Raw genomic sequence first — 27,728 nt, forward strand, 5'->3', positions numbered from 1 at the left:
ATCTGATTTTCAGGGTAACCAAACTATGCAAATTAATCTGGTTTTTAGTTCAAACTCCTGAGTATCTGAAAAGCAGATCTGTTTGTGAATTCTGAGGACATCTCTGGTCTGCATATCTTAATGGCAGATTAAACTAATTCCCAGCAGCCTTCTCCTCCTCACACTATGTTTCTCTTAATAACATGACCAATACATATCTATTTAATAGCAAATAGACCTACAATCAGGAAATGTTTTAAATTACATCTCACTATAAAACGTGTTAGATATTGGTCTGCAAATGACTGCATAAATAAAAGTGATTTTTACAGCAAGAGGCTGCATGGCAGTTGCTGATTCTTACCGTGCAGTTTAATTTTTCAGTCTGATATATTTGCTCTGGACTACAATAAAAATCACTTAACTAGACCATCACAAAATATACTTGAAAAGGCAGATATACTAATCCACATTTCCAAAAAGATCAGTTCAAGAACACTGAAGTAGGCAGTATATAATGGCATGGAACTGAACCCTTTATAATAGGAGACTGAAATATATCCTTATTAAAGCATTTTTTGATGGCCTGCTATATAGTTTTTATTCATGTGTCAAAGTTTGGATCCAAGAAACAGGTGAACTGATATTTCAAGCAGCCCATCTAAACTACTATGTGCTTTTCCAAATGCAGGCCATAGCACCACCTAGTGAACAACTAATGAACCTAAAATGTTTCCTTTTTTCGAAGCCCTCTCTTCATAACTCTGTACTTTGCTGTACATTCCCACTTCCCTTCTAAAAGCCATTTAAACCTAGGACTTACATGGAAATAGTTGTAAATGAGGAAAACCAGCATGGGAACCTTTCTGCCTTACTCAAATGTATGAAAAATAACAAATGTGCACATAGTTCTTGTTTTAAAAACATTATTTTTATTGTACTGAAGCTGATACAGACAAATGCCCTTCCAAAACCCATGTCCCAGGCCAAAGCACTGCAAATAAAAATCGCAAATTTAAGAACTGGTCGTGTAAGGTGTGTACGCTGGAATGAGTATCTGGGTATGGGCTGCTAACCCTATTTAAAAAAAAAAAATAATTCCAAAATCTCTTGCAGGGATTTCAGAACCAAAACTGCGTTTTTGTGGCTTACTCCATTTTAAAACACATCCAGAATAAACTGGCGTATACTGGATTTCCTTCCCTCACCTCAGTCCAAACGAGACAAGACAAAGGCTCTTCTTTCATCTTGCACCATTGGTGGGTTGGAGGATGCCATTGAAAACAGAGTATTTTACTTGTTTTACCACTGTCCATGTCTCAGAACAAAAACAATCTTTTCTCATCTTCCCCAGGAAACATCTGGACTGGGCCCTGGGGCATGCCGGATCAGCGTGGCCAGTATGGATCTTACAAGGTCTCCCGTTTCGGTGGGCAGCTCAGTGGCTGTAATGCACGACGCTGGTGAGAGCGTGCAGGTGCACGCACATGCGAGTCTGCTGGCGGGGAAGAGGGCAGCAGCAGCAGGTGCATGAGAGCTGGGCGAAACCAAATGGCTAAACGAGCGCAGGGAATTACACTACTGGGACGGAGGGGAATGGAGAACGGGAATAACTGCTGGCAACATGATGCCAGTTTCAGTACAGTGCTGAACAACACGTTACAAAAAGAACTATTATTTAAAAATAAAAAGATTAAAGAAAATAAACCCAGAATCCAGACAAAAAAAATTTAAAGAACATCAAGGTGATTTAGATTTTCGAATGTCCCCCCGTTTGTTCCTGATAGACTTCAATCACATCTTCCTCCTCCATTCCCAGCTGTGAAAAAAAAAAGAAGTAAAATTCTGTTAGATGTGAAAGCATTGCATTTTCACAAGACTTCTTATGGAGCACCCCGATTTATACCAGAGCAAATATCCCCATATTCATTGTAACAGAGAATCTTTCCTTTGCCTCCCCTGGAATCACACCTTACACTACAGCATCCTTATGCTGCATCCACCTATTCTGCTGCATTATGTGGCAAGCAGGAAACACTTGAGTAACATCCCCCAGCCAATGTATTGATAAGACCTCTTGAAATCGAGACCCCAAATCATATACCTCACATACACAAATGTCCAGACCTTCAGATAAGATGTTAAATTGACTTTTACATTTCCCTATCTGAATCCTTCTCATTTCCTTAGAACCAAAGTGATGAAGAAAGAGAAATAGAAATTTAATAAAAATCCAATAAAAAATGAAACATATAGGGGTAGATTTTTAAAGATATGCGCAGGCTTAGATTTGTTCGCTCAACCCGGCGCGAACAAATCTAAGCCCGATTTTATAACATGTGCGTGCTGCCGCGCACATGTTATAAAATCCAGAGTCAGCGCGTGCAGTGGTATGCACAATTGTGCAACCTGCGCGCGACGAGCCGAGCAGCTTGCCTCCTTTCCCTCCGAGGCCGCTCCGAAATTGGCGTGGCCTCGGAGGGAACTTTTTTTTCCACCACCCACCCCCACCTTCCCCTCCCTAACCCACCCCCCAGCCCTAACTAAATCCCTCCCTTACCTTTGTTGAGAAAGTTACACCTGCCCAAGGCAGGTGTAACTTGCGTGTGCCGGCCAGCTACCGGCGCACCATTCCCTGGCCCGGAGGCATCGGCCACACCCCTGGGCCGGCACCATGCCCATGGCCCCGCCCCCAGAATGCCCCGAATGCCGCGCCCCCAACACGCCCCCGAATGCTGCGCCGCCCCTGATTCACCCCCCCAAGCAAAGCCCTGGGACTTACGCGCACCCCGGGGCTTTGCGCGCGCCGGCGGCCTATGCAACATAGGTGCACCGGCACGCAAGTCCCCTGGATTTACACGCGCAGGGCTTTTAAAATCTGCCCCATAAAGTGTAGGGATTGCATCATTCTAATGTCAAAACTGGCAATGTTTCCTGAACAGCAACACTAGAATGCCTTCCTACCCCTTGCAAGTCAAACAATCTTATTCAAGTTTATAACTTCGCCAACCATGAGACATATTTCAGTTTATCTACCTGCTCTACCCTCTTGTTTTTCCAGAGTGAAGTGTCAGTTCTATGATGTGGATTAAGATATATTGGTGCTCTTGCTGAGGACTGCTAAGTGTACAAAGGAGCAGTAGATGTCATTCAAAATGTGTTCCCAAGCACAGATTCTTCTGGCAACATTCACAGTATAAGGCACTGCAGAACCACTTACTCACCTAAAACTCATTTGTTTGCCTTTCATTTTCTTTTACCTATAACTTGTACATCTGTTCTAGAGAAAGCAGTACTGTAAATTACTTATTCTAACAGAAAGCAAGTTTTCTTGCCATAAACTGTGTTTTCCATAGACAGTAGGATGAATTAGCCACTACATGCGGGTGACGTTATTCGGCAGTATTGCATAGTCTTGTCTCTCCCAAGATAGAAGAGCTTTGGCAGTACTGAATATGTGAAGGAATTCCCATGCAGGTGCTGTCTCGTCAGTACCAGAATTAAATCTAGCTAGTCAACTCTCCAGCGAGGAGGGTATTCCATGGCTAAGTCACTCTGCTATCTATGGAAAACACTGTTTTTGGTAAGCAAACTTGCTTTTTCCATCAATAAGTAGGCTGAATTAGCCATTACATGTGCGGAGTCCCAAGCTCTGGGTTGCAATAGTGTGTTTACTTAATAAGCAACTTGGTCTCCACCATGAGCTACAGATTAAACATGTTAGACAAAACTGCCTGTCCAAATTTACTGTTAGCTCTCGAGAGGCTATCCAGACAGTAGTGGAACAAAAAACTATGAACAGAAGGTCAAGTTGCAGCTTTGCAAATGTTGTCAATAGGCACTTCATGAAGATGCACTATACAGGATGCCATAGCTTTTACTTGATGATCTTAAACCGAATTTGCGAGTTGTTATCCTGCTAAATGATAGCAGTGCTGGATGCATTCCACCAACCAATCAGATAAGATTCGTTTGATGCCAAATGGTTCAAGTTGTAGGATACAAAAAGCTGTTTAGTTTGACAATGGGGCTTAGAATTTAAGAAAAAATGTAAGGAAAGAGAATACATGAACGCTTTATCTCGGACAAAGTATGATTGAAGAGGCTCACGAGGCAATGCCTGCGTGGTAATTCCTCACATGCTTAGTAGAGCTCAATGTTCTACTATCTTGGAGAAAAGAATCTGTTCAGTGCCATTGGATGACATCAGCCACATGTAATGGCTAAATCAATGGAAAATATCTACTACTCTGTTGAGCTCTGAACTGTAGAAGCAACTGGTCTGCTAGAGCCAATTCAGCCATGTTAATCATAGACAAATTATACAGATATATGCAGAGCTAGCTTTGTACCACAAAATCCAAAGAACAAAAAGCAAGTTTGCTTACCTATAAAAGAGTCCTCTGTAGGCTGCAGGATGAATTAGCCATAACACATGGGTGATGAAATCCAATGGTGCCAACAGGGACACAGATCAAAGAGCTTAGGATGCGCAGGAGTTCCCAAGTGCGCACACTGCTTTGTGAACCCTCATTCTCTTCCAGAGCTTAAGCTTTAGCGAGGCAGTCAATTTTCTAGGGAGATTCATCCTGCTATCTACGGAGAACCATGTATACAGGTAAGCAAATTGGCTTTTTCCATCGACAAGCAGGCAGGAAAACAGCATGTGGGGAGCCCCAGCAAGGGTTGCATTGCAAAACAAGTTCTGAAAACAGACAACCTGGACCCCACCAACAGAGTATGGACTATTAAGTGAATAGATTGCTTATTCAACATTACTGTCTTTTGGGACACATTGTCTACACAGTAGTGAGACACAAAGATGTGAATTGATGACCAAGTAGCAGCTTTGTATATGTCTTCAATGGAAGTGGAACTGAAATGAGCTACTAACATTGCTATAGCTCTCACTTGATGAACCTTGACAGAGCTTGTAATTTGCAAATCTGCCAGCCAGTAACAATGCACAATACAGTCTACTAGCCAATTAAGACTGAGTTTGGCAACTATCCTTCCCAATCTATTGGGATTTAAGGACATGAATGGCTGAAAGTTTGATAGTGAAGATGAGTCCTCTTTAGGAAGTACAGCAGGGCTCTTTTGCAGACCAAGGAGTGAAAGGTTCTTTCTCCTTTGTGTGCATATGATCTCAGACAAAATAAGTAACAATATAATTTGGTTGATATGAAAAGTGACCAGCACTTTTGGAAGGAATTTAGGATGAGTACGCAAAGTCAACCTGTTGTGAAAAAACTATAGTTATGGTGAGTAGGAAACCAAAGCCTGCAATTCAAGCCAACGTGACAGCTACAAAAACCAACATTTTCAGGAGAGAAATTTCAGGTCAGAGGTTTAAAGGGAGGTTTCATGAGCAAGGACTATGTTGCACTGGAGGTTTACTGGCTGGAGGCCTAGTATACCACAATCATAAGAACATAAGAAATTGCCATACTGGGTCAGACCAAGGGTCCATCAAGTCCAACATCCTGTTTCCAACAGTGGCCAATCCAGGCTACAAGTACCTGGGCAAGTACCCAAACACTAAGTAGATCCCATGCTACTGATGCCAGTAACAGCAGTGGCTATTCCCCAAGTCAACTTGATTAATAGCAGTTAATGGATTTCTCCTCCAAGAACTTATCCAAATCTTCTTTAAACCCAGCTACTCTGCACTAACTACATCCTCTGGTAACAAATTCTAGGGCTTAATTGTGCATTGAGTGAAAAAGAACTTTGATACTAAAAATGGAAGGATAACGGAGTCCCTTTCACCTGCTGGTGACATGCCACAATGGCACCGAGATGAACTTTAACTTAAGAGGTGTTAAGGCCAAAGGACAACAAGAATAGGTATTAAAGCAAGTCCCTCGAGCAAAAGAGAAGGGATCCATACCAAAACTTCTACTTCAACTTGACTGTATGATCTTCTGATTGAAGGCTTCCTAGCTTAAATCAGCATATCCCCCACCGCCTTAGGAAGAAGTAAGGTGGAGATCACTGCATGTTCAACATCTATGTTGTAAGGATCAGCAACAGCAGAACTTATTGACCTTCTTTGTGATAAGAGTCAGGGATATTCCCAATGGAATAGGAGACTGAACTGACAAATGGTCGAGATTCAGATACCACATGTGCTGTGGCCAGGCCGGTGCTATGAGGATTACCTTTCCCTTTATGGACAGTTCTGGCAAAAAGAGGAATTGGCGTATATGTACAGTGTAGAATGGATAGCATAAAACATTGGAAGCTGATCTGCAGCAGCTCAGGTGCAAGGAGCAAATGTTCTCACCCTTTCTTTTGTCTTCTGAGGTAAACAGGTTGATCGCTGGTGTTCCCCAGCAGGTGAATAAGTAGTCTGAGACCCCTTCATCTAAGGATCAGTTGCAGCACTCTGCTGAGATGGTCCACCAATGTACTCTGGATTCTCAGTAGGTAGACCCCTGGAAATGAGAACTGTGGTGAGCGGCCCATGACCAGATTCAGAGGGCTTCCTCACAGAGGGCATACAAGCCCATGTCTCCTTGCTTCTTCACAAAGAAATAGCTACCTAGTTATCCAAGTAGACCAAAATTCTCTTGTCCTAGACCAGGTGAGAAAAAAGCCTTTAGAATACAACAGATGCCTTGTAATTCCAGAAGGCTGATTTGCAGATGTCTCTCCGCTAGGGTCCATGATGTTTGAGTCCATGCAGCACTAGTGTGTGTTCTCCACTCCCTGGTGGAGGCATCAGTATTTGGGATCATTAGATGCCCTGGAACGAGTAGCAAAAAGATCCACCGTTAGAACCTCCGTATGTATCCACCCCTGGGAAAATGTTCTCATCTCAGAAATTACAGAGATTTGGTGGAAGAAAGGTTGACAGAGATGACCCCACTGGCTATAGAGGGCCTAATAAAAACCCTACATGTGCAGACAAGTTAGAGGAACTACATGCACCGCTCCAGGAACAACCTTACTGATGCCCAGTCCTTTTGAAGAAAAGACCTTCCGGCTCTTTCGAAGGGGGGAAATGCCTTCTCCTGTAGGGAATCTATCCAATCCCCTATGAACTGAATTCTTTGAGACAGCACCAAGCTGGACTTGGAGAAGATGACCAGGAAACCCATGGAATGGAGAAGCTGGATGGTTGTTTTGAGGGGCTCCAGAATGCCTGTCATAAATGGACCAATTACTAATTGTCCAGATATGGGAATACACAGATTCCCTGCCGACAAACCTGTGCAGCTACTACTGCTAGACATTTTGTGCACACTCTCGGGGCTGCCGAGTGGCCAAAAGAAAGCACCTTGTACTAGTAGTACATGACCTTCCCTACAAACCTAATGAATTTCTGGTGGGCAGGGTGAATGGGAAACTGCACATTTGTTTTTCAGATCCAGAATGTACATCCAATCCCTCAGCTGAATGAAGGAATGAATTGTATGGAGGCAGTTTATCTTGAACTTCCCTTGAATTAACAATCTGATCACCATCCACAAGTCCAGGTTAGACCTCAATACTTGACTTCTTGGGAATTAGAAAATACCAGCGTAGTATAACATAGTACATGTTGGCAGAAACAGACCCGAGTGGTCCATCCAGTCTGCTCAACTTTTTTCTTTTTTTAATTATTAGGATAATCATTGCTCTGTGCAGGTTATCCCAGTCAACATGGGTTACTTTAATCTTTGTCTCCATCATTAAGCCACTAGGAATCATCTGTGCTTATCCCATGCCCTTTTGAATTCCATTATCTGCCTTGTCCTCACTACCTCTTCTGTAGAGGGCATTTCATGCATCTACCACCCTTTCCATGAAGAAATACTCCCCTACATTGGCCTGACTCAAGCTTCTTGGAGCTTCATATTATGACTCCTTGTTCTACAATTTTCTTTCCATTTCAAAAGTTTAGATACCTATGTATTATTAATACATTTCAGGTATTTAAAAGTCTATATCATTTCACCCTCTCTCTTCCAGTGAATACATATTTAGGTCCCTCGATCTCATCTCAAAACTCTTTTGGTGCAGACCCCATTCCATTTTGGATGCCTTTCTCTGGACCACTTCCATTCTGATTTTATCCCTTCTGAGAATTGGTCTCTAGAACTGAAAACAGTCATCTATCAGTCAAATAATTTATGATCTAATGAACATGTCTTTCAGCAGACCCTCCAGCACTTCTCTGAGCTCCTTCAGTATCCTGAGATGTAGCTCATCTGGCCCCATGGCCTAGTCTACTTCCAGTTTCACTAGTTCCACCCAAACACACTTATGTAAACCAAATAGTTTCTACCCAACTCCTATCCATGTTCTTCCCAACCAGCAACAGTTTCCCCAGAAGCAACAGTTTCCCCAGAGTCTTCTTTAGCAAACACCATGGGGCCGGATGAGATACACCCCAGGATACTGAGAGAGCTCAGAGATGTGCTGGCGGGTCCGCTAAAGGATCTGTTCATTAGATTCCTGGAAATGGGCATGCTGCCACCGGTTTGGAGAAAAACAATGGTGGACCCACTTCACAAGAGTGGTAGCAGAGAGAAGGCCGGAAACTATATGCTGGTTAGCCTCATCTCGGTGGTGGGAAAATGAATACTCTGCTGAAGGAAAGGATAGTGAATTACCTACAATCCAGGGGGTTGCTGGACCTGAGGTAGCATGGATTCACCAGAGGAAGGTCCTATCAGACAAATCTGATTTATTTTTTTGAATGGGTGACTAGAGAATTGGATCAAGGAAGAGTGCTAGATGTGATGTACTTGGATTTCAGCAAAGCTTTTGATACAGTCCCGGCATAGGCTTGTGAATAAAATGAGAAATTTGGGAGTGAGCACCAAAGTGGTGGCATGGATTACAAACTGGTTGACTGATAGGAGACAGAGTGTAATGGTAAATGGAACCTACTCTAGATGTGACTCGGTTATTTTCACTTTCGAATAATAGAAGGACTAGGGGGCATTCCATGAAGTTAGCAAGTAACACATTTAAGACTAATCGGAGAAAATTCTTTTTCACTCAACGCACAATAAAGCTCTGGAATTTGTTGCCAGAGGAGATGGTTAGTGCAGTTAGTGTAGCTGGGTTCAAAAAAGGTTTGGATAAGTTCTTGGAGGAGAAGTCCATTAATGGCTATTAATCAATTATACTTAGAGAATAGCCAAAACCAGGCTCTTGTGGCCTGGTTTTGGCCTCTGTTGAAAACAGGATGCTGGGCTTGATGGACCCTTGGTCTGACCCAGCATGGCAATTTCTTATGTTCTTAGAGAACCATATTAAATGGAGTGCCAGAGATCGGTGTTGGGACCGGTTCTGTTCAATATCTTTGTGCGTGATATTGCAGAAGGGATAGGAGGTAAAGATTTCCTGTTTACGGACGATACTAAGATCCGCAATAGAGACTGATGTGAACGGACCAAGAGAGAGATCTTGGGGGTAATAGTGTCTGGAGATCTGAAAATGACAAAACAATGTGACAAGGTGATAGCTAAAGCCAGAAGAATGCTGGACTGCATAGAGAGTAAGAGATAACCAGTAAGAAAAATGAGGTGATAATGCCCTTGTACAGGTCCTTGGTGAGGCCTCATTTGGAGTACTGTGTTCAGTTCTGGAGTCCGTATTTAAAGGGGGAGAAAGGATGGAGGCGGTCCAGAGAAGAGCAACCAAAATGGTGTGGAGTCTATATGAAAAGACCTATGAGAAGAGGCTGAAGGATCTGAATATGTATACTCTGGAAGAGAAGCAGTGCAGGGGAGATACAATACAGACCTTCAGTTACCTGAAAAGTTTTAATAATGCACAACTGTCAAACCTTTTCTGTTGGAAAGAAATCATTAGAACCAGGAGTCACAGGTGGAGGAAGTGACGTCAGCTCAGCAGATGGCTGCTTAATCCTGAGCATCTCTTGCAACTACGGGCATCTCTTGCAACTACGATCGCTAAATCTGCTAAACCACGTACCTGGAGGACACCGATGTCGGTAAAACGTAAATCGCTGGATTTCAAAAAATATTCCTATCAGAAACAGCATTACAGTGAAGGGCCTGACTTCCCTAAAATGGCGCAGGTCGAGGAAGGCCTGATGCCGGGAGAAATAACAGAGGAAATATTAGCAGAGGATGATGATTTACTGACCCGGGCAGAAATGAAGATCTGGTTTGCGGATTTAAAACAGGACATTCATAATAATAAACCAAGATCATACAGTCAATTAAAGACATTAAGGAGGAACTCGCCGAAAATGGCCGGAGGCTCTTTGAAGTTGAAATTCGCGCTGAAGCAACAGTGAAGATATTAAGTTGGCGTGAGAATCACAAGCGTCCCTGCAAAATGAAATTGACCAACTCACAGAAAAAGTTGAAGACTTAGAAAATCGTTCAAGGCGCCATAATTTACGCTTCCGGGGAATACCCTAGACCAGGGGTGGGCAATTCTGGTCCTCGAGGGCTGCAAACCAGTCGGGTTTTCAGGATATCCTTAATGAATATGCAAGAGAGAGACCTGCATACACACTGCCTCAGTTGTATGCAAATCTATTTCATTTCATACATATTCATTAGAGGTATCCTGAAAACCTGACTGGTTTGCAGCCCCCGAGGACCGGACTTGCCCACCCCTGCCCTAGACGCTGGAACATCAAAACTGCATAGAAGTGGTAAGCCAGATCAGCGCATGCTTTTGACAGATGTGCAGGCCACAGTGAGGGCAGACAGCCCGCCGGTTGTAAAAACTGAACGTGCCCACAGAGCGCTAGGGCCATGAATAATAAACCCCGCGATATCATAGCCTGTTACCATGACTTTGCTACTAAAGGTCAATTAGCTATGATAGCGAGGAAGCAAGCCTCGTGGCTTTGGCAGGGACAGGATATAATGATTTTTGCAGACCTCTCACCAGTCACCATACGGAAGCACTGGGAACTAAAGAGCATCACCGATACTCTGCGTAAAGATATTTTTTTTTATGGTTCAAACGGTTTTTATTGAATTTTCCAACAAGAAACAATACAACCACCAGAGAGGAGTGAGTCCTGCTCCCCTCCGGACATAACACCATACATGACTGGTAAACCCTCCAACCTCCCTCCCTCCCACCCCCCGTGCGTAAAGATATTTTAAGATACCACTGGCTCTTCCCCTTTGGGTTGAGCTTCTCTATTAAAGGGACATCTCACCGGATTAAAACACTGACGAAAGCTGCACGTATCATGACTGAAGCAGGGTACCAGGGATTTGACATGCCTAAAGCCGCCTCGAAATATACTAGACGAAGAGAGGACCCTCCACGATGACAGCATGTGACTAAGGAGGACCGCAGACTCCGGTGCAACACAGAGGATGGGAACAAGCTGCAAGAACCAGCTTGAGAAGTGGAAAACTTCATCTACAGGCTTGAACATAGACTCTTCACTCACTTGATGATACAACAAAGAACAAATGATTGTTCGGTCTACTTTGGACACTTTTGGGCTGACCAAGCCCAGTTCAGGTTTAAAACATAGTTCAATGGTTTTGGAGATTAATACTTTATGATGTTTTAGTATTACATTTAAGGTGGTGTTGGGAGGGACTCTCGCAAATGGGGATGACTGTTTCCTCCTTATTCAACATCGTATCGCCCTTTGATTGGGGCTGTACAGACAGGGGGAGGGGAAGTGGGAGGGAATTCGCAGGGGATAATGGTAATATACTAATGTATGGAGTATTGGATAGTGACCTGATCCTGGGTTTGTTTTACATTATGTCCCAACTTGAGTGCCTAAATCATACTGAGGGGAGATCAGGGTCAAAAGTCAAAACAGGGACATATAAGGGATCCCTTCTGGCTCAATTGTCTATAGTACTTAGAGATGGCGAACGTTAACTTTTTCTCCCTTAATGTTAAGGGATTGAACTCTCCTCTAAAGCGTCACTGCCTTTTTACAGACCTGCAGCAGCATAAAATAACCGTGGCCTTTGTCCAGGAGACACACCTTAAACGACGCCACGAAGGTCTGTTAAAATATATGCTATATCCATCACAGTTTTGGGCAGCGAGCTCTAAAGTGCACAAATACTCAGGGGTCGGAATATTAATAGGTAAGGACATTATTTTTGAGCGAGTGTTTTTACTTGCTGATCCCGAGGGCCACTACATCTTGCTAGTTATCTCTATCAGAGGTATGAAATATACCTTAATAAATATTTATGCTCCAAATTCTAATCAGGGTTTATTTTTTGAGAAACTAACCCACATTACAGAAGATAATGCAGAGGGCCATGAAATACTAGGAGGAGACTTCAATAAGAAAATTATTCCTTACCTGCTAATTTTCGTTCCTGTAGTACCATGGATCATTCCAGACGGTGGGTTATGTTCCCTGTCCAGCAGATGGAGTTAGAACCAAAAATTCCCAGGGGAGGACCTATATAGCCACGCCTCCCTTGCCTCAATCCTCAGTAACTGGACTAGCAAAGCCAAGACGAGAAGAGACAGAACCAGAGGGATCAATTAATCTCAAAAATATAGAGAAAAAAACAGCTGTAAGTGACAGCAAGTAACTTGTACTCAAAAAACTGTAACTGAGAACTTGCAAACAGCACTGTGTTCAAAGACACAGCTCGCAATAACTAGAGATACAGAATGAAAATATTGTGAAGACAGGAAAGCAGGGATGGCCCACAAAGAACCCCCAAAACCAGGGAGGGGTCTGGAATGATCCATGGTACTACAGGAATGAAAATTAGCAGGTAAGGAATAATTTTCGTTTCCCTGTACGTACCAGGATCATTCCAGACGGTGGGATGTACCAAAGCTTCCCCATCATGGGTCGGTCGCGGACAGCCCTACCCGTATGACCCTGTCTCCAAGCTGACCGTGAGACGGCGCGCGAATGTCTAGAGGATAATGTCTTGCAAAAGTGTGGAGAGACTTCCATGTGGCCGCCCTACAAATTTCTTGAGAAGAAACTGCAGAACTTTCCGCCCACGACGTCGCTTGAGCGCGTAGAGAATGCGCCTAGCTAAAGGTGGAGACTTACCCACTCCGATGTATGCGGCTACAATCGCTCCTTTCAGCCAACGAGCAATTGATTGTTTGGATGCCATGCAACCCTTCCTGGGTCCTGACCAAAGGACAAACAAATGATCGGAGAGTCGAAATTCATTAGTGACCTCCAAATAATGTATCAAAGAACGTTGGACATCCAACCGACGCAGGTCAGAAGAATCAGAGGATACAAATGACGGAAGCTCTATCGATTGGTTGAGATGGAAAGTCGAGACCACCTTCGGCAGAAAAGATGGAACTGTCCGCAGGGATACTCCCCCTGGCGTGAAACAAAGGTATGGCTCCCGACATGATAGAGCTTGTAGTTCAGAGATCCGACGTGCTGAGCTGATCGCCACCAGGAAAATGGTCTTAAGGGTGACATCCTTGAGTGTGGCCGAACTCAGAGGCTCAAAAGGCGGTGCACATAGAGCCCGGAGTACCAAATTGAGATTCCATGAAGGACAAGGCGGTCTAATGGGAGGTTTCAAGTGTTTTACCCCCTTTAGAAAACGTAGAATATCCGGATGTGAGGCCAGGAGCTCCCTGTCATTACTCCGTAGGAAAGCTCCCAAAGCCGCTACCTGAACACAAAGAGAATTATAGGCCAGGCCCAAATCCAGACCCGCCTGTAGGAAGGAAAGCACATGCGTTGGCAGAATCGTCTTTGACTCACACCATTCCTCAAAAACCTTCCATACTCTGACATAGGTAACGGACGTGGAAGTCTTCCTAGCTTTCAGGAGCGTCGAGATGACAGACTCTGGATATCCGCGCCTTCTTAATTGGCGCCTCTCAAAAGCCAGGCCGCAAGACAAAAGCGATCTGCCTTCTGAAAAATATTGGCCCTTGGCGAAGGAGACGTGATAGGTGACTGAGTCGAAGCGGGCCTTCCACTGCCAGATTGAGAAGATCTGCAAACCATGGACATCGAGGCCACTCTGGCGCAACTAGGATCACCGGACCTTGATACGTCTCTATCAGTCAGATGACCTTGCCCACTAAAGGCCACGGAGGAAAGACATACAGAAGACACTGTCGAGGCCAGGGAGGAACTAGTGCGTCGACTCCTTCTGCGCCGTGCTCTCACCTGCGGCTGAAGAAACGGGTGGCCTTTGCATTTGTTGCGGTTGCCATTAGATCCACATGGGGTATCCCCCAACGCTGTATTATCCTCCGCATTGCGTCTTCTGAGAGTTCCCACTCTTCTGGATTCAGGTGTTGCCGGCTGAGAAAATCTGCCTGCACGTTGTCCACGCCCGCTATGTGCGAAGCCGCTAGACGCTGCAAGTGTAGCTCCGCCCACACCATCAAGTCGTCGGTCTCCAAGGAGACTAGATGGCTTCTGGTGTCCCCTTGGCGATTGATATACGCCACGGTGGTCGCATTGTCCGAGAGAATCCGAACCACTCGACTGCGTACCAGTGGGTAGAACCCCTGCAGCGCTAGGAGGACTGCCCTGGTCTCCAGCCGATTGATGGGTCAAGTGGACTGATCTACCGTCCATCGGCCTTGGAAAGACCTGTCTTGACAAACCGCCCCCAGCCGGTGAGGCTGGCATCCGTGGTGACGACCACCCAATTCGGGTTCTGCAGAGACATTCCCTGAGCTAATCGTTGAGGGTCCAGCCACCACTGTAGACTGCTCAAGACAACACTCGGAATGGGCAGCACTGCCTGAAAATCTCTTGACACCGGGTTCCATCGCGAAAGTAGGGACCTCTGGAGAGGTCGGAGATGAGCGAAGGCCCACGGTACCAAATCGATGGTTGAAGCCATGGTTCCCAGTACCTGAAGATAGTCCCATGCCGTGGGAGTGACGAGAGACATAAAACTGGTTACTTGAGCGCGTAGAGCCCGAGCTCTGTCCGGGTGCAGAAACACCTTGGCCTGGTTGGTGTCGAAGTGTGCTCCCAGAAAATCCAGCGATTGGGACGGTATCAGTTTGCTCTTTTAGAAATTGACGATCCATCCCAGAGATTGAAGAAGCTGTACCACTCTGTCGACAGCACGGTAGCCCTGCGCCCTCGACTTCGCTCGAATGAGCCAGTCGTCTAGATAGGGATGTACTAGGATACCCTCCCTGCGGAGCGCCGCCGCTACCACCACCATGATCTTGGTGAAGACTCGCGGAGCCGTCGCCAGGCCAAAGGGGAGAGCACGAAACTGAAAATGTTGTCCCAAAATCTTGAAGCGTAAGAAGCGCTGATGATGGTGATGGATCGGGATGTGAAGGTATGCTTCTGTAAGGTCCAACGAGGCCAAGAATTCTCCCGGATGCACAGCTGCTAACACTGACCGGAGCGTTTCCATACGAAAACGAGGAACTCTGAGACACTTGTTGACCGACTTGAGATCCAGGATAGGTCGAAACGTGCCCTCCTTTTTGGGAACCACAAAGTAGACCGAATAATGTCCTCTTCCCAGTTCGGAGGCCGCTACTGGGACTATCACCCCCAGCTGTAGCAGACGATCGAGAGTCTGTCGAACTGCTAATTGTTTGAGGCGGGAACCGCAAGGAGAAAACAGAAAACGGTCTCGGGGTTCGTGTACAAAATCTAATACGTAGCCTTGACTTAAGATGTCCAGCACCCATCGATCCGACGTAATTTGGACCCACTCTTTGTAGAAGAGAGTAAGGCGACCCCCCAGGTGGGGGATCCCCTCGTGGGACCCTCTGGCATCATTGTGAAGCTTTTGAGGAGACACCTGCCCCTTGAGTATCCTTACCATGGCGGCGTCCACGAAAGGACCGGTTCCAGGTGTGTGATCGTGTAGAAGGCGCTCGAGGTGTTTGCTGTCTGGCAGGACGCGATCTCCGTTGATTCCGGTACCTGTTCCTGGAGGAATAAAAAGATCTAGAAGAATGTGGTCGATCTTCTGGTAGCTTGTGCACCGCATTCTCATTAAGAGATTTGATGATCTGATCCTAATGTTCCCCAAACAGGCATCTGCCCTTGAAAGGAAGAGAACTCAGGCGCGTCTTGGACGAAGCATCTGCCGCCAAGTTGCGAAGCCACAAAAGACGGCGAGCGGACACCGCTGCCACCATGGATCGAGAACCCTTAACAGATCATAAAAAGCATCAGCTCCATAGGCAACCACCGCTTCAAGTCTATCAGCCTGAATAGTCTCTGCCTGTGGCAAAGATTGGGACGTGAGAAGCTGTTGTACCCAACGCAGAGCTGCTCGCTGTGCTAGGGAACTGCAGATAGCAGCCCTCATCCCCAACGCTGAGACCTCGAAGATACGCTTGAGGTACACCTCGAGCTTGCGATCCTGGACATCCTTCAACGCCGTCCCACCCGTGACCGGGATGGTGGTATGCTTCGTGACCGCGGATATCGCCAGTATCCTACTCCCTTGAAATCAATTGCAAGATATTGTGATGCGTGGGAAAAGCTTTCGCTAGGGGTCGCAAGTCCGCTAGCAGAGGGTCCCCTTTCTTAATCTTCGGATCCTGAGCCACAGGATCCGGAGGAGGGTCGATGTCCATTTCCGGCAGGATGTGGGAATGAGATCATCCAACTCCGCTGCTTGAAAAATGCGGAGAACCCTCGGGTCGACACCCTCTACCTGGGCCGCCAGGGAGGGATCATCCGCATCTGGGTCCTGCCATGAATCCCCCGACGGTTGCTGCAGCGGTGTAGGGACCACGGGAGGGGGCCGAACGGACCCCGCATCCCCTGTGGGCAAAGAAGCCTTCCCTAAGGGAGGGTCCGCCGTCGAAAGCTGGGTCAAGCAAGTCAGTTTGGGAGGAGGAGGAGAGGGACCCCAATTTCCAAGATTCGGATCCCTGCTCTGTAAAAATGCCTTGTGCATTAAAACGACGAATTCTGGCGAAAAAGCAGGAAGTGCTGATGAAGGGCCCCCCGAGGTGTCGTCCCCTTGCCTGCCCTGGTCCGTTGCGCTCAGAAACCCCATACTGTGAGAGGAAACCTGGAGCGGAACGTCGACGTCCTCCTCAGAGAGAGCTGCCTCAGAGTCAGCTAACAAAATGGCCGCCGTTCCCGCGCTGAAGGGAAACGGGGCATGCTGCTTCCTGCCAGCGCGGTCCGACTCTCCTCCAAGCTGCCCACCAGGTAAGCTATACTCCCCCTCAGGAAAAGCCGAAGAAAATCCCTCCGAGGGCTGCTGAACCCCTTGCCGAGCTGCGGAGCCGTTAGGCGATCTCTGCATCGCGGCAGGAGGGAGGGGGAGGGGTGGCTGCGGCACGCGGCAACAACTGAAGCGGCGAAGCAATAGAGCTATCCGGCCTCCGGACCCCTCACCATCCCCAAGAGACCATCGGGGAAAGCGCCGTCCCGACGGTAAGCAGCTCCGGGGAATGTGTCGTCGCAGATCTGCAGGGCGGGACTCCAATCACTCCCCGAAGGGGAGGAGGGGAAAAGTACAAACTCCGGGGCTAGGGGGGAGCGGTCGGCACTACCAACTTCACCCCTCACAAATTCCTGTTCCTCCCAACGACTGTAAATAAAATAAAAACAACACTTACCACACTGTAGCCAGGCAAGGAAGAGGAAAAACAAAGAGAAAGATAAAGTGACAGGCAAAAAACACAGCCTGTCAGCAAGTTCCTGACTGGAAAACAGTGTCTCTCTTTGAACGGAGTGGTCCTGTCAGAACACTACAGAACCTATCCCTTAGAAGAAAACCTTTATCTAATATTATTTAATTGATCCCTCAAAGAGAAAATAAAACTAGAAAAGTGCTGGGGACAACCGTGTCCCCTGCTCAATCTGCTGGAGTTAGAACTATACTGAAGATTGAGGCAAGGGAGGCGTGGCTATATAGGTCCTCCCCTGGGAATTTTTGGTTCTAACTCCATCTGCTGGACAGGGAACATAACCCACCGTCTGGAATGATCCTGGTACGTACAGGGAACTTACCATTAATTTAGATAACTCACCAGGACACACTCTGACATCAGGGAAGGATCGCAAAAAACCTAAAGCGTGTGTCTCCAGATTTAATTTGGTGGACACTTGGAGGATCAGATATCCTAAATCCAAAAGTTACACATTCTTCTCAAGGGCGCATCAGTCATACTCAAGGCTAGACTGTTATTTAGCCTGTTATTTAATTACTAATTGCTGCTCTGGGTGCTCTCTTTCTTTTGTGTGTCCCCGTCCCCCCCCAGCTCCTTGTTTTATGTATTTTCCACCTTTGGTTCAATTGTGAACCGGTATGATGCACCCACTAATGCCGGTATAAAAAAGTTTTTAAATAAATTTTTAAATAAATACTTATTTTTTTTGTAGACAAGGAATGTGTTAATATGATCACACACCCAACGATAGAGCCAATAATCTGGTCTGACCACGCCCCTATTAAAATGACTCTAAATATTGTACAATACGATAAAGGGAGGCAGTATTGGCGACTCAATGATAGCTTAATTGACTATCAAAGCTTTAGCACACAGCTCAGAAAGGACATACAAGAATATTGGAGAAATTACTTACCTGATAATTTCATTTTCCTTAGTGTAGACAGATGGACTCAGGACCAATGGGTATAGTGTACTCCTGTTAGCAGTTGGACACGGATCCGATTTCAATCTGACATCAGCTCCTAGTTTATATACCCCTGCAGGAAGTGCAGCTCTTCAGTATTCTCCTCGAAAAGCATTGTGGATATTTGTGTGACTGACTGATTAACTTAATAATATGATTAACTTAAATAACTTCATAACTTGTTAGAACGTTTAAAACATGATTAACTTGAACTGGTTGATTGACTATAGCTGGAGACTGCCAGTGTACTCAACCGGAAAGCGTCGACACCCGGCAGGGTGGATGCCCTAGGTAGATGAAAACATGGCTTACCCTTGATTCATTGACAAAAAACCATGTATAACGGCAGCCAAGGGTGGGATGCTGAGTCCATCTGTCTACACTAAGGAAAACGAAATTATCAGGTAAGTAATTTCTCCATTTCCTAGCGTGTAGCAGATGGACTCAGGACCAATGGGATGTATAAAAGCTAGTCCCGAACCGAGTGGGAGGCTGCCCGTGGTCCACTTAGAATTGCCCTTGCAAATGCCGTGTCCTCCTGAGCCTGCACATCCAGATGGTAGAATCTGGAGAAGGTATGGATGGAGGACCACGTTGCCGCCCTGCAGATCTCGGCAGGTGACAACATTCTAGTTTCTGCCCAGAATACCTCCTGGGCTCTGGTAGAATGGGCCTTGACCTGTAAGAGGTGGAGGTTTTCCAGCTTCTACATAGGCCACCTTGATGACCTCTTTGATCCAGCGGGCAATGGTTGCCCGCGAGGCCGCTTCTCCTTGCCTCTTTCCGCTGTGAAGGACGAAAAGGTGGTCAGTCTTTCGTACTGGTTCTGCCATTTCCAGGTATCTGGATAGGAGTCTGCCGATGTTGAGGTGGCGTAGACAATGGGCTTCATCCGAATTCTTCAAGCCATCCATCGTTGGTAGTGAGATGGTTTGGTTAAGGTGGAAGTGGGAGACCACTTTGGGAAGGAAGGAGGGCACCATGTGTAGTTGGATGGACCCCGGGGTGAGTCTGAAGAACGGCTCACGGCAGGACAGTGCTTGTAGTTCTGAGATACGGCGGGCCGAACACACGGCCAGCGAGAACACAGTCTTTAAGGTTAACAGACGGAGAGACAGGCCTTGGAGGGGTCTGAAGGCGGATCCCACTAGGAACTCCAAGACGAGGTTGAGGTTCCATAGAGGTACTGGCCACTTTAGTGGTGGGCGGATGTGTTTGACTCCTTTCAGGAAGCGTGATACATCTGGGTGCGAGGCTATGCTGTTGCCCTCACTCCCAGAGCCGTAGCATGACAATGCTGCCACTTGTACCTTGATGGAGTTGAGGGACAGACCCTTCTGTAGTCCATTCTGTAAGAATTCCAGGATCACGGGGACATTGGAGGAGTGTGGCTTGACGTTGTGGTCTTCACACCAAGCCTCAAAAACTCTCCAGATCCTTATGTATGTTAGAGATGTGGAGAACTTGTGTGCTCAGAGGAGAGTATCTATTACCGCCCCCGAGTATCCGCTCTGTCTCAGGCGGGCCCTCTCAATGGCCAGACCGTAAGAGAGAATTAAGCTGGGTCCTCATGAAGGATCGGACCTTGTTGTAGTAGGTCTCTGTGTGGGGGCAGGGGTAGTGGATTCCCTGCCAGTAGTCTTCTCATGTCTGCGTACCAGGGTCTTCTTGGCCAATCTGGAGCCACCAGAAGAACTAGACCCCTGTGTCGCTGTATCTTGTGTATGATTGCTCCCAGCAAGGGCCACGGTGGGAAGGCATATAGCAGGGACCTCGGTGGCCAGGTCTGTACCAGGGCATCGATCCCCTGGGACTGCGGATCCCGCCTGCGGCTGAAGTATCTGGGTACTTGAGCGTTGGATCTGCTTGCTAGAAGGTCCATGTCTGGGGTCCCCCACTGATTCACTATCATCTGGAAGGCTGTGGACGACAGCTTCCATTCTCCTGGGTTTAGACTTTCCCTGCTGAGGAAGTCTGCCGTGATGTTGTCTTTCCCGGCGATGTGGACGGCGAAGATCTGGAGATTTGCTTCCGCCCACGCCATCAGGAGGTCTATTTCCAGGGACACCTGTTGGCTTCTGGTTCCGACATCACCCTGACCGCTTTGTCTCGGAGCGGGTGGGCGAACCGCAGGCAGGCTAGTCTGACTGCCCGCACCTCTAGGCGGTTGATGTTCCATCCCGCCTCTTCTGCGTTCCACCGTCCTTGGGCGGTTAACTCTTCGCAGTGTGCTCCCCATCCGTGTAGACTGGCATCTGTGGTGAGCAGGGTCCAGGTTGGGGAGGATAGTCTTGATCCCCGGCTCATGTGGCTGGCCTGCAGCCACCACCGTAGCTGGGTCCGGATTCTGCCCGGGAGTGGTAGACGTACGGTGTAGTTCTGGGACCGTGGGCTCCACCGCGATAGAAGTGAGCGTTGTAGGGGCCTCATGTGGGCTCACGCCCATGGCACCACTTCCAGTGTGGATGCCATCAGCCCGAGGACTTGCAGGTAGTCCCATGCTGTGGGACGAGGAACACTCAGCAAGGTCTGCAGTCGGTTCCGCAGTTTTGATCTCCTTGTGGGGGTCAAGCTGACCTTGTCTTCCTTGGTGTCGAATCGGACTCCTAGGTATTCCAGCGACTGTGAGGGCTGTAGGGAGCTTTTGTTTGTGTTGACCACCCATCCCAGGCTTTCCAGCAGTGTTATCACTCCTCCGGCTTTCCTCCGGTGACTTTGCTCTGATAAGCTAATCGTCTAGGGAAGGGTGAACGAGGATTCCTTCCTTCCTCAGTGTTGCCGCCACCACTACTATTACCTTGGTGAACGTCCGGGGTGCTGTGGCTAAACCGAAGGGTAGTGCCCGGAACTGATAGTGACGAATCAGGACCTTGAAGTGTAGGTAGCGCTGGTGCTCCTGATGAATTGGGATGTGTAAGTAGGCCTCCGAAAAATCCAGGGATGTGAGGAACTCTCCTGGTTGTATCGCGCGTATGACGGATCGTAGGGTTTCCATGCGGAAGCGGGGGATCCTTAGGTGGCGGTTGACCGACTTGAGGTCCAGGATAGGCCTGAATGTACCCTCTTTCTTGGGTACGACAAAGTAGATGGAGTAATGTCAAGTATTCATTTCCTGTGTAGGCACCGGGGTTATGGCCTTGAGGGCCAGAAGTCTGGATAGAGTAGCTTCCACTGCCGCCCTCTTGAGGAGGTAGGGGCAGGGGGATTCCACAAACCTGTCCGGAGGGGTTCGAAGGAAATCCAGGTAGTACCCCTCCCGGATGATGGCTAGGACCCACTTGTCCGAAGTTAATCTCGACCCATCTGCGGTAGAATAGGGCTAGTCTGCCCCCTATGGCTTCTTCCCTTGGATGGGTCGGCTGATTCTCATTGTGGGGCGCGGCTGGGGCCTGTCCCCGAGCTGGCTCCCCTCTTGCTGTGCTTGGTCCGAAAGGACTGGTTCCTGCCTGTAGGGCGGGGCGCTTGATAGTTGCTCTTGTAGGTGTTGAAGCACTGCGAGCTTCTGCCCATGGCGGACCTGTGGAAGAGACGCTGGTTTCTCTTCGTCCTGTCTTCCGGCAGGCGTGGTAATGGGGAGTCGCCCCATTTGTTGGCCAGTTTCTCTAGTTCACTGCCGAACAGGAGGGATCCTTTGAAGGGCATCCTCGTGAGGCGTGTCTTGGAAGAGGGGTCAGCCAACCAATTTCGAAGCCAGAGTTGTCTCCTGGCTGCCACTGTGGACGACACGCCTCTGGCTGCTGTGCGCACTAGATCGGAGGCAGCGTCAGTGAGGAATGATACTGCTGGTTCCATGTCTTCTCCCGGAGTGTTGTTCCTGGCTTGTGATAGGCAGGCACGTGTCACCATGGTGCAGCAAGCTGCAATCTGCAGTGACATGGCTGCAACTTCAAATGACTGTTTTAGGCTGGCTTCCAGGCACCAGTCATGTGCATCCTTGAGCGCCGCTCCTCCCTCCACTGGGATGGTAGTGCGCTTGGCGACTGCGCAGACTATGGCGTCCACTCTAGGGCATGCCAGAAGCTCCTTGGTCGCTGGGTCCAGGGGGTACATGGCCGCCAAGGTTCGTCCCCCTTTGAATGTGGACTCCGGGGTATTCCATTCCAGGTCAATTAGCTGTTGTGCCGCCTGTAAGAGAGGAAAATGGCAAGACATCTGGCGAAGGCCCTCCAGCAGGGGGTTCGTTCTAGGTTCCCCCGAGGTGCCTTGGCCCGGGATAGCGAGTTCCGTTAGACATTGAGATATGAGGTCTGGGAGCTCGTCCTTTGTGAAGAAGCGTCTCATGGTTCGGTGTGGCTCTGTCCCCGAGGGAAGTTCCCCTTCCTCCAGGGGCTCAACTTCCTCTTTGGAGAAATCCGTGTCCCCGTAGCCAGGGCTTCTGGGTGGTGGGAGCCTGTGTCTAGGCCTCGAGGGTCCTGGGGCATGAGGGTCCTCCGGAGGAGCATGTGGCTGATCAGCCAGAGGTGCAGTTTGCATCTTGACAAAGGCGTGAATCCCCTTGAATAACTCCACCCAAGATATCAACGCTGGGTCTAAGTTGAGGGGTGCAGGTTCTCTGGGGGTCCCCATCTGTGGGGGGGACCCACTGGGGCCTGCTAGGTCTGGGGTACCCCCTGAGGAGCTAGCACTGGGCCCTGGGTGGGACTGGCCCTGACCTGGATCTCCCAGGGCCTCCTCACAGTATGCGCACAGGGCATCGGCCTCCTCGCTCTGTGCGGCTCTGATGTGGCATGCAGGGCAGAGGCCTTGATCTTTTATTCCTGCTTCTGGAGGTGCCAGGTCTGTGGACGCGTAAGCTCTTGTGCACTCCAGTGCGCCTGAGATGTGCACGCAGATATGCGCCTAGCCGTAGATATGTGCCCAACTCTGTGCATGCAACTTATGCACGCAAGGTTTTGTGTGCGCATAAGTTTATGCGCACAAGGATTTTTGTGCTCTTAGCTCGATTTGTGCGCTCGCATAGAACGACAGGCGGCGCGGCGAATAGGGCCAAGATGGCGACGGCGAGCATGTGGGTAATATGGCAACCTCCTCAGAGGGTCTCCATGTGGGCAGATCCTTGGAAATAGCCGGGGCCTGGCCCTGATAGGGCAGATCAACCCGGTGGCACTGGTTCCGATCGGTGACCTGTGCTCCTCCTCGATCCTCGGAGACCGGATTCAAACAGTAGATTTCCACCTTACCTTGTCTTCGGCGCTTCCCGGTTTTGTTCCGGGCGGTCTCCGGCTGCGGGGGGAGAGGACCAATACCTTCACCGCCGCGCTCGAGGTGTGCACCTGCTGCCTCTCAGCCGCGCCCGAGGATCGGGGGCTAGGTCCTCGCCGCGATTCGGCCGCCGGAACGAGGCTCACCTCCGAGGGACCACGGAAATCACCTCGGGAATCTCAACTGGGGGAGGGACCCGAGGGTATCACCGCAGGCGAGCAGGGCTCGTCTTCAGGTAGGTTTTTCCCCTTTAATTTTGGTTTTCTTCTTTGGATTTGGTTCAAACGCTGCGAGAGCGTGCAGATAGTCCCTAACTGCTATGGAGACGGAAAATACTGAAGAGCTGCACTTCCTGCAGGGGTATATGTACTAGGAGCTGACGTCAGATTGAAATCTGATCCGTCTCCAACCGCTAACAGGAGTACACTATACCCATTGGTCCTGAGTCCATCTGCTACACGCTAGGAAATTACAATTTAATGATACAGCCACTACCACCCCAATGGTTCTTTGGGATTGTTTGAAAGCGGTGATCTGTGGCAAATTGATAGCTAGAGGAGCCAATCTGAAAAAAACTACGAGGGTACATATCCTGACACAATTGCAACAACTGGGGGAATTACATCAAAACACGGGATCCTGCAAGATATTGGCACAAATCGATAAATGTAGGCTGCAATTAGGAGAACTGGATGCAGCCCAAATAGCCCATAAATTTGAATTTAGTAAACAAGTTTACTATGAAGGGGGGAATAAGGCGGGTAAACAATTAGTGCGTAAACTAAAAGCGAAGATAGTCCAAAACAACATAATCAAAATTAAAGATAAACAAGGCTCCATACTGACCACTAACACTGATATTAGACAAAGATTCTTACAATTTTACACGGAACTCTACTGTGCAGAATCCCAGATTACCACGGAGAAGATTGCCTCATATTTAAAGGAGCTCCACTACTCCATCTATCACTGACGAACAAAGAGACTTTAGATAAAGAAATTACGGGGACTGAAGTGGTGTGGGCTATCAAAAGTCTAAAACCCGGAAAGTCTCCTGGGCTAGATGGATACACAGCAAACTTTATAAAAAATTTATAAGCATCCTTACTCCCATTCTAGTTAAATAGTTTAATTCTCTACGCGGCACAACATCCCTCTCACCCACTGCTAACCTTGCAGGGATCACACTAATAGCCAAACCAGGGAGAGACCCTACGAACTGCGGCTCATATAGGCCGATTTCTCTCATAAATTTAGATATGAAACTGTTAGCGAAAATCTTGGTTAACCAACTAAATACTATCCTACCGGACTTGGTACATCCGGACCAATCTGGATTTATTCCCAGGAGAATGGCTTCAGATAATGTCAGGAAAACTGTGGATTCCATTTGGTGGGCGGGAACACAGAAAACACCCTTGCTGTTTGCTTACTATCGATGCTGAAAAGACCTTTGACTATGTGCATTGGCCTTTTCTGTTTCAAGCAATGCGTTCCATACAGTTTGGGGAGATATTTATTGGATGGCTACAGAAATTATATGATGCGCCTCAAGCCTGTTTAAAAGTAAATGGCGGGTATTCCTCCCCATTTCCAGTGGCACTCAACAGGGTTGTCCCCTATCCCCTCTACTTTTTGCTCTCTTTCTTGAACCCTTCACAAACAGCATCTGCAACAATGTGAATATTACAGGAGTTTGGATGGGGGATTTCTCTTCCAAATTATCGATGTTTGCAGACGATATCCTGTTTACCATCACTGATCCTGCCCAGTCTCTCCCGATGATCAGTGCAGAAATTTCAGCATTTAGTCAAGTATCAGGCTTTAAAATTAATTGGGAAAAGTCTGAGATACTCAATATTTCCACACCTGGAACTATTGTCGAGCACATCAGGCAAACCCACCCCTTCAAATGGGCCCCAAAAAAGATAAAACACACAGGAAAATATATTGGCAACTCGGATGACCTATTTCAACTTAATTATCCTCCTTTAATGGCCAAGATCTATAAAAGACTTAGAAGAATAGGATCGTTACCATATCTCCTGGCTTGGGCGACTAGCCATCATAAAAATGAACATACTGCCACGCATATTATATCTCTTGCAAACACTGCGGATTGAAATCCCAAGGAAACTCTTGGAAAAGTGGCAACAGAGGCTGTTTAAATACTTGTGGAAGGGGAAGCGTCCCCGAGTGGCCAAAAGGATACTCTACATGCCTAAATCTCAGGGGGGCATGGGGATGCCAAATTTGCACTATATTCAGGGAGCGGCACAATTGAAGGCTATCATTGACTGGCATACAGTAAAAAGTAAGAAACCACGGGTGATGTTGGAAAAAGCACTCTTAGGAACTATGCCCTTAGTGCCACCCCATGGCAACCACGTGCTACGTGGTATCCCCAGTCTAATGTTCCCGATTCAGTAATGACCACCTTGAGCATATGGGAGCGATGGAAAAAATCGTTACTAGGCCCTAGAACTTATCACCATAGCACTTATTTATTCTACAATTCCTCCTTCAGCCCCGCAAGAAATATATTGGCTTTTAAAAAGTGGACTTCTAAAGGAATTATACAATTGCAAAATGTCTGGGAACTGGGTGGGATGACTCCATTTAACTCATTATGTGAGCTATTAGCCTACCGAAAACGTAAGTTTTTACTTATTTGCAATTGAGATCTTTCATAACTTGCAATAGAGTAGCTGCGGACCTGGCTCTTGGAATACCACCTTTTGAGAATCTTTGTAGATATGCTGACAAATCACATAAGCTTATATCCCAGATTTACTCCATGTTAAATATTAACCTTCACTTAGATATGTCACATATTAAAGCATGGGAGCAAGACTTAAAAGGAGAGTGGCTGGAGAAAGATTGAAAGCAGGTCTACATGCAATTGGGAAAAGGATTAATATCAGCCAACCACATAGAGAACGGATATAAGCTGTTATACGGGTGGTACATTACCCCAATGCAACTGCACCACATGTTTTCCAGAGGCCTCCAACTCATGTTGGAAGTTATGTTCTGCCAAGGGCACCTAAAATACAGGATCTGTGGCAGCAGATTTCAATTTGGCTCGCCTCTGTTCTCGGATCGCCTTTGGTTCTTACCCCCTGCCCAAGCTCTCTTGAACCGAGAGGTTCTCGATTTGTGGCAAAGCGCAGAGTAGATTCATTAAATATGTCATCACCGCATCTCAGTGCTCCATAGCAAAATATTGGAAGGATCCGGCAGTACCATCCTTACAATATGTTCAAGCTCAGGTACTTACAATGCATACTTTGTGGAAAATCATTGCTTATAAACATAGGGCAATCACCCGTTTTAATCAGGTTTGGTCAAACTATGAGCAGTGGCTCTCCTCATTAGCGAATTGATAAAAAAAGAGGGACATAATGATCATTTGAGATATACTCAGGATCCAGCAAAGCAAATATACCCTTGGGCTAAATAATGATAACATTTCAATTCCCCATATGGTTTTTATTGTATTAGTAGAGGGGAGGGGGAAGGGAAGGGATGGGTTGATTATATGTAAAATTCCTGTATATAATGACTACTGTTCAGACCAGAGTCGTCGTAAAGCGTTTATCTATTTCTTTGAACAATGCAATATCCATTTAGATGTTGACGGTTCCAAGGAAAAGGCAAAGCGGACAATGGAAAAAGACACAATAACCAGAGACTTTATTTTTGGATGTTCATGGAACACTGTCTATTGTCTACATTTGTTACTGTGTTCAATGTCAAAGGTTATAGACTATATTATTTGTTTGATATTCAATAAAAATTTACAAATTAAAAAACAAAATAACAAGGAGTCACAAAATGAAACTTCGGGGATGACGACTCAGAATCATCAGGAAATATTTCTTCACTAAGAGGGTGGCAAATGCCTGGAATGCCCTTCCAGAGGAGGTGAAGACGAAAACAATGAAAGAATTCAAAAAGGACATGGGATAAACACTGTGGATCCCTAAAACTAGAGGATGGAAATGATGAAGAGAGTGCATGGGGGTAA

General features: G+C 47.2%; 1 protein-coding gene across 2 annotated transcripts in view; it reads right to left on the reverse strand.

Annotated features, from left to right (window-relative positions):
• Positions 1-888: 888 nt before the first annotated feature.
• The window catches only part of SUMO1 (small ubiquitin like modifier 1), a 53,560-nt gene continuing 26,720 nt past the window's right edge, over positions 889-27,728 (reverse strand). The window contains exon 5 of one of the 2 annotated variants that reach the window (XM_029606283.1): positions 889-1,798. In XM_029606283.1, coding sequence (XP_029462143.1) covers positions 1,730-1,798 — 69 coding nt within the window. In that variant the 3' untranslated portion in view covers positions 889-1,729. Of the gene's footprint in view, positions 1,799-4,350; positions 4,576-27,728 lie in introns of those variants that run through there. The other variant, XM_029606284.1, reaches the window with a different exon arrangement.

This window comes from Rhinatrema bivittatum, chromosome 6, assembly GCF_901001135.1.
Source record: "Rhinatrema bivittatum chromosome 6, aRhiBiv1.1, whole genome shotgun sequence".
In the NCBI taxonomy this organism is placed as follows: Eukaryota; Metazoa; Chordata; class Amphibia; order Gymnophiona; family Rhinatrematidae; genus Rhinatrema; species Rhinatrema bivittatum.